This window comes from Pollicipes pollicipes, unplaced genomic scaffold (genome assembly GCF_011947565.3).
Source record: "Pollicipes pollicipes isolate AB1234 unplaced genomic scaffold, Ppol_2.1 Scaffold_4881;HRSCAF=5763_pilon_pilon_pilon, whole genome shotgun sequence".
Classification (NCBI taxonomy): Eukaryota; Metazoa; Arthropoda; class Thecostraca; order Pollicipedomorpha; family Pollicipedidae; genus Pollicipes; species Pollicipes pollicipes.
This window is the reverse complement of record NW_023596576.1, coordinates 40,702,220-40,719,040: the sequence shown is the minus strand read 5'-3', so window position 1 is coordinate 40,719,040 and position 16,821 is coordinate 40,702,220. Positions and strand designations below refer to the sequence as shown.

Below are 16,821 nucleotides of genomic sequence, written 5' to 3'. Positions count from 1 at the left end.
GCACCGACCGCGGCGTGCACTGCAGACGGTCTGGGAAGCAAGGTTCACATAAGGACAGTAGTAGGACAGGGATGGGAGGGAGGAGGCCCGCGTCCCGGGACCCAACCACAGTGTCGCGCGACGCTGTCGGAGGCGAGGGGCTTGGAGAAGCAGCCGCTTCATGTCGCACCGCTGAGCGAGATGTACTGTATTGTATACCATCCTGTTTGCGCTGCGTGCGGCATGTGTTAGCAGCACCAAGCTATCGAATCGTGTCAGATTTCACTCGTCTTTTGTGATAGTTATTCACCTGATTAATACGATTGCTATGATTCGCATACCGGGCCTGTGTAGTTCGGCAAACCTTTCGAGTGGCACTGAAACGATCTTACACTCGGCGATCACTCCTGGAGACATCGCTACTGAAGTATGTACGCGCGCTGTGTGCGCTGCCAGCTCTTAGACATGCGCCGCTGCTGGCAGTGAGTTCCTGCGGAGCTTGTTCCCGGAGAACCTTTCCAAGAGCAGCAAGTCGCGGCCGACCACGGCCGGCTCCAAGATCCGCGGCCAGGCCAACATCCTGATGGACACGCTGATGAAGAGCACGCCGCACTATATCCGGTATGACTGGCGGCTGTGCTCACGGGCCGATGAAAGCAGTGACTGCAGAAGGTCCTGTTTGGACTTTGGTCGGGTAGCGGCCACTGGAAGGCACTGTTTGTTGTTTTAGCGGGGGATGGTTAGTATTGGTCGACACTAGCGAATTGGCGAGATTATTGTGCATTGATTAGCTGTCTTCAGGGCACTAGGAACTTTCTCTGCATCGAACAGACAATAGTGTTCGGTGCTATTTCCGAGACTTTCGAAGTTTGCGCGGAAAATCAAAACATCCAACCTCTCCACATGAGCACCACGCGGCCGTGCCTGACGACCGCCTTGTGGGTCTCTGGCAGCTGTATCAAGCCGAACGAGACGAAGCGCGCCGGCGACTGGGAGGAGAGCCGCGTCAAACACCAGGTGGAGTACCTCGGACTCAAGGAGAACATCCGCGTTCGGCGCGCCGGCTTCGCCTACCGCCGGCCCTTCGACAAGTTCCTCAAACGGTGAGCTTCGACAGAGAGAGGAACCTCGACAAGTCCCTCAAACGGCGAGCGGGTCGTCGACGCCAGGCGCCTGCTGTCGACGCCAAGTCCCCGTATTTGTTTTCGTTTGGGGGTGGGCGGGAAGGTGCTGTGGGTTTGTTTTGGCTAGCCACTGAAATGGACTGTGTTTGAGGTCAAGCTTCAACAATAACCCACAAAGCACAAAGCGAAGGGTTGAAGCCCACAGTCATACCCAAACGGATCGTGGGAAGACCGACGCGGTGTGCACAGCGCTTGAAGGGCGGCCGGCCGTACCGGCGTGAGAAGTGCCTCGGAGACCGACTCGGAGCGCGGCGTCGCCGCTGCCCGGCTGACCTGGTGCCGTCACTCCGCTGACCCCGCGCTGCCGGCAGGTACGCCATCCTGACTAAGGAGACGTGGCCGGCGTGGCGCGGCGACCCGCGCGACGGCATCCACCGCATCATGACCGCCGTCCGCATGGACGACGACCAGTTCCAGCTGGGCAAGACCAAGGTGTTCATCAAGGCGCCGGAGTCGGTGAGAGCGGCGGCCGTGCCTCCTGGCGAGGGTGACAGCTGGTTGGTTTGACGTCTGACAGCTACTGTAGTGGATGCGGATGAGCATGTACATGCTGGGCAGTCTTCTCTGGACGTCATCTCAGGGCAGTTTTCTCTGGACGTCATCTCGGGGCAGTTTTCTCTGGACGCCATCTCGTTCAATGGCCGAAATTTTCTGCCCCTGAGTCTGGCGAAATGGTTAAAACTGGAGCGGTTTTGGATAGCGTGGCTCGTTTTTCCGCGTGAACCTCCCACAGTAGGCGTGACCGCCTGCTCGCCTGTGCTGTCAGCTGTTCCAGCTGGAGGACATCCGGGAGCGGAGGTTCGACGGCTTCGCCCGGGTCATCCAGAAGGCGTTCCGCCGCTACTTCGCCGAGAAACAGCGCCAGAAGCAGCGCAAGGAGGCGAGCGACCTGTTCTACGGCAAGAAGGAGCGCCGCGAGCACTCGATCAACCGGTACGCCTAACAGCCGCGGGTGCTGGGACGTGCCGTAGTTGACGCATGCTAGTTTGTTATAATTTGTGACTGCCGACACAGATGGTTTGCATATGCAAAAGCTGCGCTTGCTGTCACTGGTGTTGTGCGGTTAAAGTGGCCTTATTTACTCGGCTGGGCGGTGCGTTTACAGCAGCTGTTTCGGTGTGCTTTCTTGTGACTGGCATGGGCGCCGGAAAATGTTAAAATTCCTATAGGATGGGAAGGCTCTAGCCTCTCCCGGGTTATCCATGTTAGCCTTGATTGTATTTTATTTGTGTTGGGTATGGTGCACAAGAGCAATGACTGCACAATAACACGCATTTCCTGCTATCACCTCATACCTGAGGTGTCCTGTTTCAAGATAAGACAGTTATTCATCCAGCGCATGAAATTGCCGTGCTAGTCAGCGTTTCTGAGGCAGTAGACCCGCGAGCCGCTCGTCGCGTCGGCTGGATCCCCCTCTCCCTGTGACCGGTGACCGGTGACCGCGCCGCCTCAGGCACTTCGTCGGAGACTACATCGGCATGGACGACCAGCCCGGCCTGCGAGCGCTGGTCGGCAAGCGGGAGAGGATCGAGTTCGCCGAGACGGTCGTCAAGTATGACCGGCGTTTCAAGGTCAGTACCGTGCCGCCGCTGTCGACGGTCGGGGCGAGTCTCGGACTGGGCTGCCCGCCGGCCGACGACCGCGCGTTAGCGGAGATGACCGCGGAGTTAGCAGAGACGACCACGTGGTTCGCGAGACGACCGGGGGGTTGGCAGAGACGACCGCGGGGATAGAGGAGTGCACTCAGGTGGCGAAAAGAGGTTTAAATGGATTTGCCCATGTAAAGCTGTGGTACTTGCATCTTCATCGAATTTGTATCGTGGCGTACACTTTGCTGGAGCCTGCGTTCCGCGCATTGTGTCAGCGTCAGCGCTGCGGGCTTTGATGCCCCATCTCTCTCTCTCTCTCTCTCTCTCTCTCTCTCTCTCTCTCTCTCTCTCTCTCTCTCTCTCTCTCTCTTCTCTCTCTCTCTCTCTCTCTCTCTCTCTCTCTCTCTCTCTCTCTCTCTCTTCTCTCTCTCTCTTCCTCTCTCTCTCTCTCTTCTCTGTCTCTGTCTGTCTATGTCTCTGTCTCTGTCTCTGTCTCTGTTCTCTCTGTCTCTGTCTGTCTCTGTCTCTGTCTCTGTCTCTGTCTCTGTCTCTGTCTCTGTCTCGTCTCTGTCTCTGTCTCTGTCTCTGTCTCTGTCTCTGTCTCGTCTCTGTCTCGTCTCTGTCTCTGTCTCTGTCTCCTCTGTCTCTGTCTCTGTCTCTGTCTCTGTATCTGTCTCTGTCTCTGTCTCTGTCTCTGTCTCTGTCTCTGTCTCTGTCTCTGTCTCTGTCTCTGTCTCTGTCTCTGTCTCTGTCTCTGTCTCTGTCTCTGTCTCTGTCTCTGTCTCTGTCTCTGTCTCTGTCTCTGTCTCTGTCTCTGTCTCTGTCTCTGTCTCTGTCTCTGTCTCTGTCTCTGTCTCTGTCTCTGTCTCTGTCTCTGTCTCTGTCTCTGTCTCTGTCTCTGTCTCTGTCTCTGTCTCTGTCTCTGTCTCTGTCTCTGTCTCTGTCTCTGTCTCTGTCTCTGTCTCTGTCTCTGTCTCTGTCTCTGTCTCTGTCTCTGTCTCTGTCTCTGTCTCTGTCTCTGTCTCTGTCTCTGTCTCTGTCTCTGTCTCTGTCTCTGTCTCTGTCTCTGTCTCTGTCTCTGTCTCTGTCTCTGTCTCTGTCTCTGTCTCTGTCTCTGTCTCTGTCTCTGTCTCTGTCTCTGTCTCTGTCTCTGTCTCTGTCTCTGTCTCTGTCTCTGTCTCTGTCTCTGTCTCTGTCTCTGTCTCTGTCTCTGTCTCTGTCTCTGTCTCTGTCTCTGTCTCTGTCTCTGTCTCTGTCTCTGTCCTCTGTCTCTTCTCTGTCCCTGTCCCTGTCCCTGTCCCTGTCCCTGTCCCTGTCCCTGTCCCTGTCCCTGTCCCTGTCCCTGTCCTTCCCTGTCTCTGTCCTCTGTCTCTGTCTCTGTCTCTGTCTCTGTCTCTGTCTCTGTCTCTGTCTCTGTCTCTGTCTCCTTGACTCGCTACTGAATCCAGTGCCTAACGGGCCTTAATTCCGGTCAGATGCCGACCATACCGTTAACGGGCGTACGTGCACTGTCTTCTCAGGCGAGCAAGCGGGACCTGATCCTGACGCCCAAGTACGTGTACCTGGTGGGCCGGGAGAAGGTGAAGAAAGGGCCGCAGAAAGGTCGGCTGGTGGAGGTGGTGAAGAGGAAGATCGACCTGCCGTCGATAAGCCACATCTCACTCAGTCCATACCAGGTATGTGTGCTGTAGTGACCAGTCGGCGGGGGGAGGGGAGTTTGGCTCACCGTCGGTCCACACCCCAGCAGATGGCGTGAGGGAGGAGAGCTGTTGGACGCGCTGGGGATGGTAGATGCCGTGACGAACGAGCTGAGAGCTGTAGTACAGTTACGCGATGATCGAATTGCGAGATACGGTTTCTGAGCGTTGACGATTCTACCAAAGAGTCCTTTTAGCTCCCTTAACATTGGGAACGGCTCTGAAACTCACGGCTGTGGGTGACCCGTGTTATGTAATCCTTGAGGCTTTACGACGCACTCAGCGCTGAGGCGATGTGGCGTCGGCTGCTTCTTATCCTGGTCGGAAAGACGGGCACTGCGGGGAATCGAGCTCCGCACCTCTGGTTTCCCAGATGTGTAGCTCAACCACTTCACTATGGGAGCACCAGACCCCAGACCCTTTGATGGATTATTGTGTTACGGAGAGGTTGATGGATGTTGATGTCATGTCGTGGATGAATGTGACTTCTTTTCTTGTCCCGCGCAGGACGACCTTCTGGTGATACACGTGCGGAACCAGTACGATAGCCTTCTGATGCTCAACTTCAAGACCGAGTTCCTGACGGTGCTCAAGAAGAAGTGCGATGAAAGCATTGGCTCGAACATCATCATCAACTTTGCAACACAGTACGATTTCCTTACCGGCTCATGCATATTGCATGGCCTCTATTCTTATTTGAAAAATCGCTGTTTTTTAGCAGTGACCGGTGACACCTAGAGAGAATTGCCAGCTCAAATATCTCAACAATGATACCACGTGCCCAAAGCGAGTTCACAGAACAGGTCAGTGCTTGTCAAATCGTCACCGATTATTCCAAAATGCAGCTGATCTTTCTCATCACGTGAGCAATGAGCGCAACAACTGTTTCCGCTCCTCGGCGTGTGGTGTGACCCAGCGCTCCCCCGGCGCCGCTGGGACGTCCTGACCGTCGGCCGCCCGCCCCCTCCCCTCTCCCCCCTCGACGCCTGGTGTAGCTCAAGGTTCCCGGCGGGCCCGGTCGTGTGATGACCGGGGCCACGCGCCGCAGGGTGGAGTTCAAAGTGAAGAAGGAGGGCTGGGGCGGCGGTGGCGTGCGTCACGTGCACTTTGAGCGAGGTCAGGGCAACCTGGCCGTCATGAAGGTCAACGCCAAGCAGCTGACCGTCTCCATCGGCGCTGGACTGGACAAAAACTCAAGTGAGCCTGGACGCAGTGCGGCTTGTTGTGTCTGGTGGCAGGGCGGCAGTTGGCTTCAAGATAAAAGTCGTCGGATTTGAACTTGATTTGAATTGGTCGGATTTGAACTCGCCGTGGCCCTTGCGATTTGTCGGCTCATGATGTGGACGCGCAGACGGGTACAGCTTGAATATGATCGCACCTTGCCGGGTCACGCACCGTTGCTTCTCCATGCTTTTCCCTATTGACGCTAATCGTGGAGCAAAGGTTATTTCCGCATCCGTTCTTTGTATTCGTACAAGTGCATAGCGTCATGGTAGATGTAATCTGTCACAACAAGTAGTATGCCTCAATCTCAGCGTCGTAACAGCCGCCCCTTGCCCCGTGTGCTGCCACCACCGGGTCCGACACACTCTAACGTCCGCCGTCCGCCGCGCAGGGCCCTCGGAGACGCGGTCGACAGGGCGGCGAGACCCGCGCAGCCGTCTGCCGCAGCGACCGGCGCCGGGCGCGGGGCGCGGCCTGACACACCGCCCGTCAGTGCGGCAGGCGGCGCCGCCGCCGCCCAGCGGGCCGGCGCCGCCCGGCCAGCCGCGCGTCACGGCCGCCACCACCTACTCGATTCCGACGGGGCCGGCGCGCGCCGTCAGCCCGGCGCGCGAGCGGCAGCGGCGCGGCCCGCGGCGGCCGCGGCCCACCTCCGGCCGGCCGCCGGCGCAGGGCCAGCCGGCGCGCGGCCGCCCGCCGGCGGCCGCCGACCTCACCTTCATGCGTCCGCCGGACGCCGGTGTGGCCGGGTGAGCACCGGCGCTGCCGTCTCCTGACCTGGTGCCGTGTTCTACAGTGTGAAACTGTCCGTCCCCTGACCTCGTGTCGCGTTCTGCACTGTGAAGCTATTCGTCCTGTGGGGTTGTTCCGTGTTTTACAGCGTGAAGCTGTCGTTACCCGAACCTTGTTCCGTGTTCTGCAGTGTGAAGCTGTCCTTCCTCTAATCTTGTTCCGTGTTCGACAGTGTGAAGCTGTCCTTCCTCTGATCTTGTTACATGTTATACTGCGTGAAACTGCTCTTTCCATGGCCGTGTGCCGTGTTCTACAGTATGAAGCCGTCCTTGCGCTGACCGTGCGCCGTGTTCCGCAGTGTGAAGCCGTCCTTGCGCTGACCGTGTGCCGTGTTCCGCAGTATGAAGCCCGTCCCTTGCGCTGACCGTGCGCCCCGTGTTCCGCAGTGTGAAGCCGTTCCTTGCTGCTGACCGTGTGCCGTGTTTCCGCAGTGTGAAGCCGTCCTTGCGCTGACCGTGTGCCGTGTTCCGCAGTGTGAAGCCGTCCTTGCGCTGACCGTGTGCCGTGTTCCGCAGTATGAAGCCGTCCTTGCGCTGACCGTGTGCCGTGTTCCGCAGTATGAAGCCGTCCTTGCGCTGACCGTGTGCCGTGTTCTACAGTATGAAGCCGTCCTTGCGCTGACCGTGCGCCGTGTTCCGCAGTGTGAAGCCGTCCTTGCGCTGACCGTGTGCCGTGTTCTACAGTATGAAGCCGTCCTTGCGCTGACCGTGCGCCGTGTTCCGCAGTGTGAAGCCGTCCTTGCGCTGACCGTGCGCCGTGTTCCGCAGTGTGAAGCGGGCCAGTGTGGGCCAGCCGGACAAGCCGGTGCCGGGCGGCGGGCGGCCGAAGCCGGCGCCCCGCCAGCCGGCGCTGCCCAAGTGTCGAGCGCTGTACAGGTGCGTCCCCCGACTGGACGACCTCTGTGCTCTGCTCACGTGCTAGCCGTCAGGGCAGGGTATCGTAGCTATTTTATTACTCATTGCGGCCTGGTATGATTAATACCCACCAGTGCTGCATTCGGCGGTGCCCTGTATTTAGTTGTACCAACCACGGCACTAGCGCACTTGACCGTAATACGTAACGAATCCATCACGTTTCCCTCGCGCTTTCGTTCAATGTCAGGGCAAAACGCGCATTGAATGAGAGTGTAACGATTCCAGAATAGGTTCCGTGAGGTAAAAATCAGGCGACCCAGTGTTAGTTGGAGGACGCATGAAACCCAATCTTTGATTTACAAACACGTCCGAATCCGTTTTGAGCAAATATGCAACCGCAACTACCACACCATCGCCGTGATTCGTCCGCGACCACAGCATGCTCACACGCCCGTTGGCTAGGCTACGCGGGAGGCCTTGACGGACATGGACGTTTGCGTTGCAGATACGAGGCTCAGGACGTCGATGAACTCAGCTTTGAGGAGGGCGAGATCATTGAGCTTGTGCAGGAAGGTGAGCGAGGCATCTGTAACGTCCGCGTGTATTGAGGCAGACACGTGTTTACTTACGAGGGCCTGGGCTCCTGTCGCCCAATGACCACACGCAGCTGCCCCACACGGTCAGCAGCGTATATTCCCTTCCGAAGCTGTTGGATCACGTTTTGTTGAGTCCGCGAGGCGATGCCGGACAGCTCAGCCGCTCGTCCTGAAAACCGGGGGTCTGGGGTTCGATTCCGCGCGGTGCCGCCCTCCCGCCAGGCTGAGAAGCAGGCGACGTCATACGGCCTCAGCAGCCGAGTGTGTCGTGAAACCCCGATGACGACGTCACTGGCCAGCTGACAGGCCTCGCCGCTTCCCGCAGACGCGTCCGGCTGGTGGCACGGGAAGTTCAAGGGCAAGAAGGCCCTCTTCCCGGGCAACTACGTCGAGAAGATATGAGCGCGACCGCTCTCAGCGCCCGTGACTGAGCGTCACCGCTGGGTCAGACGCTGCAGCCGGCGCCGCGGCCTGGCCAGGAGCCGAGGTGGAAGGCCGAGAGCTTGCTCTTTAGCGGCGGGGTCACCCGCCGGCCGAGCTGGCACGAGCTGGCACGGCCAGAGCCCGCGGCGCGTCCGTGACCTCCCAGCACCGCACTCCTGTCTACACTCGTCTGTGATATAGCAGTGTTCGGGACAGTGCCCGGACCTCCCTCTCCCCCCCCCCCCCCCCTCCCCTCCAGACGCGGAGGCCGGGCCGAACCCGCGGTCTGCGGCGGGGGGCGTTTGTTACGTGCGGCGCCGATAATGTCAAATCTGTTCCGACTGCGCGATAGCGCGGCGCCTGATTGTCCGGGTCGCCGGCGGTGTCTGCCTCCGCCCGCCCCGCGCGCCGCCTGCATTGTACGAGTACGTTACGTGTATCCCAGTATGCGAGAACCGACCGTAGCCTTCAAAACTGCCGTAATCTTGTAACGCATGGAGTGGTGTGCTGCTTGCCTGACCGTCTGCGACAGTTGACGACGGAAGTGCGGGTAATCGTCCCAGTAGTGCCGTCAGTCGAGGAGTTCGTGCCGCTCGCGCTAGTCCATCGAGATGACCCCGCGGTGCTCGGTGCCCTAATCCTCGCATGCACCGACGCGGTAATGTGTTCGTTCGTCGTAGTGTCCACGCACGTATAAAGTCGCTACGTATGAAATGGAGACGTGTATTGATTTCGGCAGGGAACGTGCAGCTGGCGGCGCGGCGCCGTTTGTACGATACGAATGTGGTGGGAGACACGGAACACGGCAAGACGGTAACCTGTCCCCAGCTATCCAGTGGTCCTGGGCACGAACAGATGTGATGTTTCTCCCTTCTCCCCCCCCCCCCCCCCCCCACTCTCCCCGCCCCGCCCCAAGAAAATCCCTTCCATGTCCGTCCGAACAACTGCAAAACACAGGCCACAACCGAGAACACTTCGCTTGGCTGCAAGCACCCCCCCCCCCCCCTGGAACGCGCTCTACACGAGGGGCCGCCGCTGTGCTCCGTCGCTGTGTTCCGCCCGTGCTCCGCCGCGGCGGACAGCGTCCGCAGTGTCCAAGCTGCCCATACATCTGCGCCGGGCGCCCCCAGGCCGTCGGCCGCGGGCGTCAGTCCCGTCCCGACCTGAGCAGGGACGCTGAGCGGTCGAGGACCGGCGCCGCTCGGGGTCGTCGGATGGCCAGACACACCGCCGGCGGCCGGTGGGCCGCTCGTCTGAGACAACGCCCAGCAAAGGAGGACCAAAAGATGGCTGTGATTCGGAGAGGCTCCTCTGCCCCCCCCCCCCTTCCACCCCGCTGCCTTTTGGACGAACACGGCGTCGGTCCGGAATCCACATCCACAAGGCGCATCCACGCTTCATGAAACCTCTCACGCTCAGAGCAGTGACGCAGGTGGACCGCGGGAGCAGACTGCGGCAGAGGAGATCGAGACGGATGCCGGCACGCTGCCGGGGCCGTCCGCTTGGCCGCCCCGCACGCGCGAGCCCCGCAGCCAGCGCGCTCACAGGCGGCCGTCGTAGGCGCGCGAGATACCGAGCGCGTCCTTCATCAAGTAGTCGCGCAGGTGCCAGAGGGTCTTGACGACGCCGGCCGTGTCGGCCAGGCCGTCGGCCAGCCAGTGCGCGGGCAGCCGGGCCGTGTCCGGCACGGGCGTGGTCTCCGGGGTCGCCTGCAGCTGGCGCTCCCAGCCCCCCACGTGTGCCCGCTCCGGCTGCAGGGTCTCGATGTACCTGGCGGACGGAGGGCAGCCGGTCAGGGCGCGACAGTGGTGACGACTCGTCGACCGGGGAACGCTCATAGCGGGCGAACGGAGGGCGATGGGCGGCGCTGGAGCCGACGGACTGTGAACCAACAAGTGCCGCAGGTGACGCCGACACCCCGCCCGCCACACGTCCCACGTCAGCCGCGCCGCCCTGTGACGGCGTCGGACGCCTCGCCGCCTCACCTGATGTAGGCCTCCGAGTGGAGCAGGCGCTGCGGCCGCGCCGGCACGGCCACGAAGCGCGGCTCGGGCGCGCCCGTGCTGCTGGTCGGCGTCGAGACCCCGGAGCCCGCCTGGGCGCGCGTGCCGGCCGCCGCGCCGCCCGCCGACGACGCCGCCGCCGCCGCCCGGCGCGCCACGAACTTCCTGCGGGTCGGACGTCGCCGTCAGCACAGCCATGCATCACCAGCTGCCACACCAATGAAAGCACGCGTACTCGACACTGCCGCCGCTTTCCTTCGTCTCCTGTCGCACCCGGCCCCGCGGCATCACGCGGCTGCCCGTGGGCCGGCTGACGGCACGTGTGCACACGTGCGCCGCCGCTCACCTCCCGCGCTCGTGGGCGGCCAGCACGCGGCCGTTGTTCTTCTGGATGTGCACCTCCTTGACGTGACGCATGAGCCTGCCGGCGTTGGGGAACGGCACGGCGCCCTTCTTGATGCGGTTGCAGCCGCGCCACTGGCACTGGTACTCATCTGAGAACAGAACACGGCCGTTCAGATGCACAGCGCGGCCGCCTTTCCTGATCACGGCGACCCCCTGCATCAGCTCACAGCGTTCGACGGACAACGACCGCCCTCGCCATCACCGCCGTCTGGAACTGCCACGCTCGGTATCGCAGCCGGCGCCAGCCTCAGCAGCGACGGGACCCCGGGTCGCCGCAGTGTCCACAGTCCGCAACAGACGGCGGAGCCGGCCATGAGCGGCCGCCGTCCACGGCGCGGTCTACAGAGCTCGCCGGCGTCGCGTCGGGCCGCGCTGGCCCGCGGCGCACACTCACCGACGGTGGCGGCGTACACGTGCACGTGCCCGGACGGCTCCAGGTTGCAGTGGTCAATCAGGTCGCCCATGTCCTCGAACTGGTAGTCGCAGCCCATCCAGCAGCAGTCGTACACCACGTCCGGGCCCACCAGGCTGGCGCCCATGGCGGCGCGCGTCGGCGTGTCTGCCTCCATGCGCAGGCTGGCCACCGAGTCGGCGTTCATGCGCGCCGCCCGCTCCTCGTAGGCGGCCTTCTCGCCGGCCGACAGGTTCTTCCACTGGCGGCGGCGGCGGCGGCCGGGGCGGTCAGCGGCGCACCGGCCGGCGGGCGGGGGAGGGACACGCGCGGGGGGCGCTGGCCGCCGGCAGGTGGGGCTCGCCCGCACGGCGTGGCATGGGCAGCGTTGGGGCGAGCCAGCTGAACACGACGCGCTGACACTGCTCCCTCATGAACCACTACAGCTCAGTGGCAATGATGGGATTCATGTCCGCGGAGGCGCGTCAATGGGGTGATCCACGCCGCGGCAGTCAAAGGCTGCCGATGTTATCCGGTGGTGATGCAACACACGCGTCGCACATGCAGCGATGACTGGCCGGAAAATACACATGCCGCGAGCGTAACAAGGCAGTCTGGGGCACAAATATCGAGATGGCACAGTGGTCCATCAAGCACATCTCGAGGTCAAGTAACACCGCAACTAAACACTGACACAAAAAGCGTCAAAACAAAGCAAAATCCAGCTGGCTCAACTGGTGGCATGCACAGCGAACTTTCGTCAAAGCTGCGGATTATCCAGCCGGCTGCTTCCCCACGAGCGGGGCGGCTTGACTGCGACCGGCCACATCTTGGAGCTCAGGCCTACTGAAGCTGTCTCGCCCACAGTTCGGAGGCGAGCCCGTCCGGCGGCGCGAGAGACACGCCGGCCAGCCCTCTCCCGCTCCCGTTCTCAGGCCGTCTCCCGCTCCCAGAGGCCGGCCGCGTGCGAGACACGCCGGCCCTCTCCCGCTCCCGCTCTCAGGCCTTCTCCCGCTCCCAGAGGCCGGCCAGCCTTCTCCCGTCCTCAGAGGCCGGCCGCGTGCGAGACACGCCGGCCCCCTCCCGCTCTCAGGCCTTCTCCAGCCCCAGACGCCGGCCGCGTGCGCCACTCGGCTTACCTCCGTGCCCACCAGCCGGCTGATGTCGCCAAAGTTGGCCGCCGGGTTGTTGGACGTGATCTTTTTACGAATGTCGGCAGAGTACAGGATGTAGCCGGTCAGTATTTTGAGTCGCTTGCCACTCTAACGGGAGGAGAACAGAATGGTACAGAACGCAGGCAGGCAGGCAGGCAGCAGGCAACAACACATCACTGGCACCAACTAAAGTCGGGCGGGGGGGGGGGGGAGTCGGGGGTAGCACGAGCAGCGGGGGCGGGCGTTAGAGGCGAGCTGGCTCACCTTGCGCGAGCTGTGCGGCGTGCCGAGCGAGAGGTTGTCCGCCGAGCCGACCGAGGCCGGTGGACCGTCCAGCGAGTCCTCGTCGCCGGCCTTGCTGCCGGCCGGGGACGCCACCTGCCGGTCACAGCCGGGCTGGGGTCACTGCCGGCTCCCCAGCGGGCTGGGGCGGGGGTCAGCGGCGCCACGGACGGCGTCTTGGCACGTCACCGGTACAGCTGCGCCCGGTCTGGCCCGACAGCTCACCGACCACTGGACCGGATACCAAGGTCGTGGCCGGCCGGAGGCCCACGAGCCAGGTCACAGACGGCGCGGACGGCCGAACAGCCAGACATCGCCAACACCCCGTCTGTCAGGTCAGGGCCGACTAAGCCCAGTCCGAGGCGTCACGGACAGTAAGCGGTGGTCGACCATTGACTGTCACGGACGGCCCATAGCAAGGATACCGCGGCTCCCTCCCCTCCTACCCCCTCCGTCCTCAGCACCAGCACCGGATGGCCACACAGAGACGCGTTCCAGACCCGCCAGCCGCGCCGTCTCCGTTTCCGTTTCCGTTTCCGTTTCCGTTTCCGTTTCCGTCTCCGTCTCCGTCTCCATACCCCAACGGCTTCGGCGAAGAGGGACTTGATGCGCTCCTTGGCCTCCTGCTGGATGGCGGCGAGCTGCTGCTTGCGCAGCACCAGCAGCCGCCGGAAGTGGTACACCTCGTCGGCCAGCACCGCATCCGCGTGCGTGTAGCGCTTCAGCTCGCCGCCGCGTGGCACGATCTGCCGCTTCGACTCGTCGAACAGGTTCTCACAGATGTACACGTCCGACTCGGGGATCTCGGTGGGACGGCCTGCCGGGTCACCAGGTCACCAGGTCACCAGGTCACCAGGTCACTAGGTCACCAGGTCAGGTTGTCCACGTCGCTTCAAGCCAACGTCATGCATCGGACCGTTCACCGCTCGCGTGCGACTTCACTCGGTCTAACAACGATTCGAAAGTCTAGCACACGTCACAGCGACGGCGCACTTACACCGACACAGGGCGTGGCAGCTTACGTGAGCAGTAGTCGTTGTAGTCGAGCACGCAGCACTTGCCGGTGACGAACGCCATCGAGTGCGTGTCCTCCAGCAGCGAGACAAACACCTCCTGCTTGTAGAACATCTGCTGCACCGAGGTGGCGATCTCGGCCGCAGTCATGTACGTCGGTCCGTGGAAGTACTGAGCGCCGCTGCGATCATGCAGGGCCGGGGGTCGGGTCAGGGGTCCGACCGGGCAGAGGCAGCTACGGAGCAGCAAATGTACCGGTGCCAGCCGCTACGGAACATCTGGGCCTGCGACACCAGCCTTAAGACCATCTGGCCTGCTGTCGAGCTCCTCCCCTCCCCGTACACACATACGGCATCGGCCGAAAGATATGCAATGGCATTGTTAGCCACGGCCGTCTCCAGATGAAGACATCAGGGCCTGGCGTAGAGTACCATTGGTGATACTCCAGCGTAAATAGGTTCCAGATGTAGCTATCAGGGCCTGGCATAGAGTACCATTGGTGATACTCCAGCGTAAATAGGTCGCAAGAACGTGGAAGAGAGCTTATGCTCACACACTCCTAGGAAAATAAGAAAACAGCTAAGAAGCCACGAACACATCACTCAATCGGCTTCACCAAGTTAGGAGAGGGTCATCCAAGAACAAAGCACCTTTGCACCCTCACCACGCTTGGCCCCTGCTCCCGGCCCAGCTGAGTGCACTTACTCTGGCGTGGTCCACATGGTGTCCACCTGAGCGATGACCTGTTTGCTGTGCTCCGACTTGACGTACACACAGTCGCCGGTCTTGAGCACGAACGGGCCGCAGGTGAGCTGCTCGTAGTACGTGTTGCCGTCCATCGCCGTCCGATTGTCGAGCTCGACGTTCTGGGGGCGGACCCGGCGGTCAGCGGCGGCCCCTCTCCAGCCAGCCGGCCCGCTCCCACGTCGGGGCCGGCGGCGCACCGGCCGACGGGGGACAGAGCCCGGCGAGACACCGCTCCCCGGCGTGGTGACGAGTCACGGCCTCACGACGGACCGGGCGAGGCCGCAGCAGCTCGGCCGCCCGACGTCATCAGCTCATGTCAAGGCGCTCCCAGTGGTGGTACTGAGGACCGCGGCCCTTCGCACCACCGCCAATGCGTTCTGCGTCGATCCACACCGCTCTGGCATAAACCCCACCCCTCCCGGTACTGGCACTGCGACGGCTCGAGTCGCAGCTCCTGACCCGCCACCCATCAGCAGTCCTCTGCTCTGGTCTGATATGTCCGGCAGGGCGCGGCTGCGGACCTTCTGACCTTATGCGTGTCGACAGGTCCCTCTCTGACATACGTACCGGCAGGTCGCGGCTGTGGACGTTCTGACCTTATGCGTACCGACAGGTCCTTTACTGGCATACGTACCGGCAGGTCGCGGCTGCGGACCTTCTGACCTTATGCGTGTCGACAGGTTCTTCTCTGACATACGTACCGGCAGGTCGCGGCTGCGGACCTTCTCGCACTCCTCCAGCTCGGCCAGCTCCTCCTTGTGCTTCTCGACGCGCTTCCGGAACACGGACATGACGCGGCGCGGCTCGAGTGGCTGCTCGCGCTCCGTCAGCCGGTCCGGCGAGGCGAACGGGAACAGCTGGCGGCGGCGGCACCCAGTCAACATCTCAGCGGCGGCAGCACCCAGTCAGCATCTCAGCAGCGGCGGCACCCGTCAGCACCTCAACGGCGGCGGCACCCAGTCAGCATCTCAGCGGCGGCAGCACTCAGTCAGCATCTCAGCGGCGGCGGCACCCAGTTAGCATCTCCGCGGTGGCAGCACCCAGTCAGCATCTCAACGGCGGCGGCACCCAGTCAGCATCTCAGCGGCGGCAGCACCCAGTCAGCATCTCAGCGGCGGCGGCACCCAGTTAGCATCTCAGCGGCGGCAGCACCCGGTCAGCATCAGACACATCAAAGGCGAAGACGGGGAATCCCGTGGGATGTGATCTTCAGGATGTCATGTGAACTGCAGTGTTTCTCACAGGGGCAAAGTTGACATTCCATCACAATCTCCCACGAACACCCCATGATCTATCGCTCCACCCACGTCACCAGCATTTCCGCACTCCTCGCCGCCAGCGAGACGGCCCCCGCTCAGTTCCGCGCCTAGGCGCCGCGCCACCCACCTTGATCTTCTTGAAGGAGCGGGCGCGGCTGGAGTAGCGCGACTCGCACACGAACACGTCGTGCTCGGCGTAGCCCTCGGGCTGCATGCGGAAGTAGTCCTTGACCGACATCACCGAGCACTTGCCGACGATCTGGCTCAGCGGACAGCCGATGTGCTGGTCCGACTTGAACACCTCCTTCTCCAGGAACTTGCGCGTCGGCAGGTGGAACGTCTCTTCGGGCCGGAAGAACCAGCAGCCGTACATCATCTGCTGGCCCTCGTTGTTGGTCCACAGACGCTCTGCGGGGGTTGGAGGTCAGGGCGGAGGTCAGGTCAGGCCGCTCCGCTCCGGTCGAAGCTGCCACTATCGGTCAGCGTGCGGTGCAGCGATAGCTGCCTGGTTTAGGCGGTGTGATAAAGGCAGGTGTAGGCTGTTGGTCCCTGATAAATCAAACCGCAGAATATGAGCTGTGGCTTAATCCTGATGTGATCCCGCACACAGACACTGAAAACGAGGTAGACACGGAACTACTGACGATCTTCTGAAACTTCTAATTTTAGCTGTCTGTCGAGATCCCATCTCACAGCCGCCAAAATGCCATACATCGCTGCCATCAGAAGCGGTAAACTATTTGCCGCAATGGCTAACACGGCGATGGAGTTTTTCCCTTCCGCCGGAGGGACGAGCACGGGACCCGGCCCGTGTTCGGGGAGCGGCCGCCTTCCGTTCGTACCGATGTTGACGATGTGTCGCTCCACGCCCTTGTCTTTGGGCTCGACGTAGACGAACTCGCCGGTCCGGTATTGGATCTGGTTGAAGCTCATCGAGTCACCCAGGCCGCTGGGCGTCGGCTGCGACGCACAGGCGGGGGGGGGGGGGGGGCACAGTCAGCCACAAGGCACGCGCACGGGGCGGGCAGGGAACGGTCAGCCACCATCGGGGCACAGGAACGGAACGCGTGGGACGGTCAGCCACTATCAGGGCACAGGCGGGGGCGGAGGGAACGGTCAGCCACCATCAGGACGCGGGGACGGTCAGCCGTCATTGGGTCGCCGGGTTCACGAAAAACGGCAGCAGCCGTAAGCCCAGCGCCGACCCGGCCGCCAGGCAGCACCTAGC

The 16,821-nt window shown here is 62.1% G+C and overlaps 2 protein-coding genes across 2 annotated transcripts in view; one reads left to right on the top strand and one right to left on the bottom strand.

Moving 5' to 3' along the window:
• LOC119100382 (unconventional myosin-Ie) overlaps window positions 1–9,054 on the top strand; it is a 35,549-nt gene extending 26,495 nt beyond the window's left edge. The window contains exons 12-24 of the mRNA XM_037223482.1: window positions 463–600; window positions 933–1,082; window positions 1,475–1,619; window positions 1,930–2,096; window positions 2,617–2,734; window positions 4,273–4,428; window positions 4,957–5,096; window positions 5,498–5,646; window positions 6,065–6,195; window positions 6,370–6,422; window positions 7,233–7,340; window positions 7,825–7,892; window positions 8,241–9,054. Coding sequence (XP_037079377.1) covers window positions 463–600; window positions 933–1,082; window positions 1,475–1,619; window positions 1,930–2,096; window positions 2,617–2,734; window positions 4,273–4,428; window positions 4,957–5,096; window positions 5,498–5,646; window positions 6,065–6,195; window positions 6,370–6,422; window positions 7,233–7,340; window positions 7,825–7,892; window positions 8,241–8,317 — 1,600 coding nt within the window. The 3' untranslated portion in view covers window positions 8,318–9,054. The remainder of the gene's footprint in view (window positions 1–462; window positions 601–932; window positions 1,083–1,474; window positions 1,620–1,929; window positions 2,097–2,616; window positions 2,735–4,272; window positions 4,429–4,956; window positions 5,097–5,497; window positions 5,647–6,064; window positions 6,196–6,369; window positions 6,423–7,232; window positions 7,341–7,824; window positions 7,893–8,240) is intronic.
• An 825-nt stretch (window positions 9,055–9,879) lies between these two features.
• Window positions 9,880–16,821, bottom strand: part of LOC119100381 (protein polybromo-1) — a 28,600-nt gene continuing 21,658 nt past the window's right edge. Inside the window, exons 22-35 of the mRNA XM_037223481.1 lie at window positions 16,436–16,553; window positions 15,721–16,001; window positions 15,036–15,191; window positions 14,293–14,453; window positions 13,596–13,768; window positions 13,152–13,390; window positions 12,556–12,669; window positions 12,277–12,399; window positions 11,141–11,399; window positions 10,688–10,835; window positions 10,485–10,506; window positions 10,324–10,433; window positions 10,015–10,108; window positions 9,880–9,954 (exon numbers count right to left, since the gene is read on the bottom strand). Coding sequence (XP_037079376.1) covers window positions 9,880–9,954; window positions 10,015–10,108; window positions 10,324–10,433; window positions 10,485–10,506; window positions 10,688–10,835; window positions 11,141–11,399; window positions 12,277–12,399; window positions 12,556–12,669; window positions 13,152–13,390; window positions 13,596–13,768; window positions 14,293–14,453; window positions 15,036–15,191; window positions 15,721–16,001; window positions 16,436–16,553 — 2,073 coding nt within the window. The remainder of the gene's footprint in view (window positions 9,955–10,014; window positions 10,109–10,323; window positions 10,434–10,484; window positions 10,507–10,687; window positions 10,836–11,140; window positions 11,400–12,276; window positions 12,400–12,555; window positions 12,670–13,151; window positions 13,391–13,595; window positions 13,769–14,292; window positions 14,454–15,035; window positions 15,192–15,720; window positions 16,002–16,435; window positions 16,554–16,821) is intronic.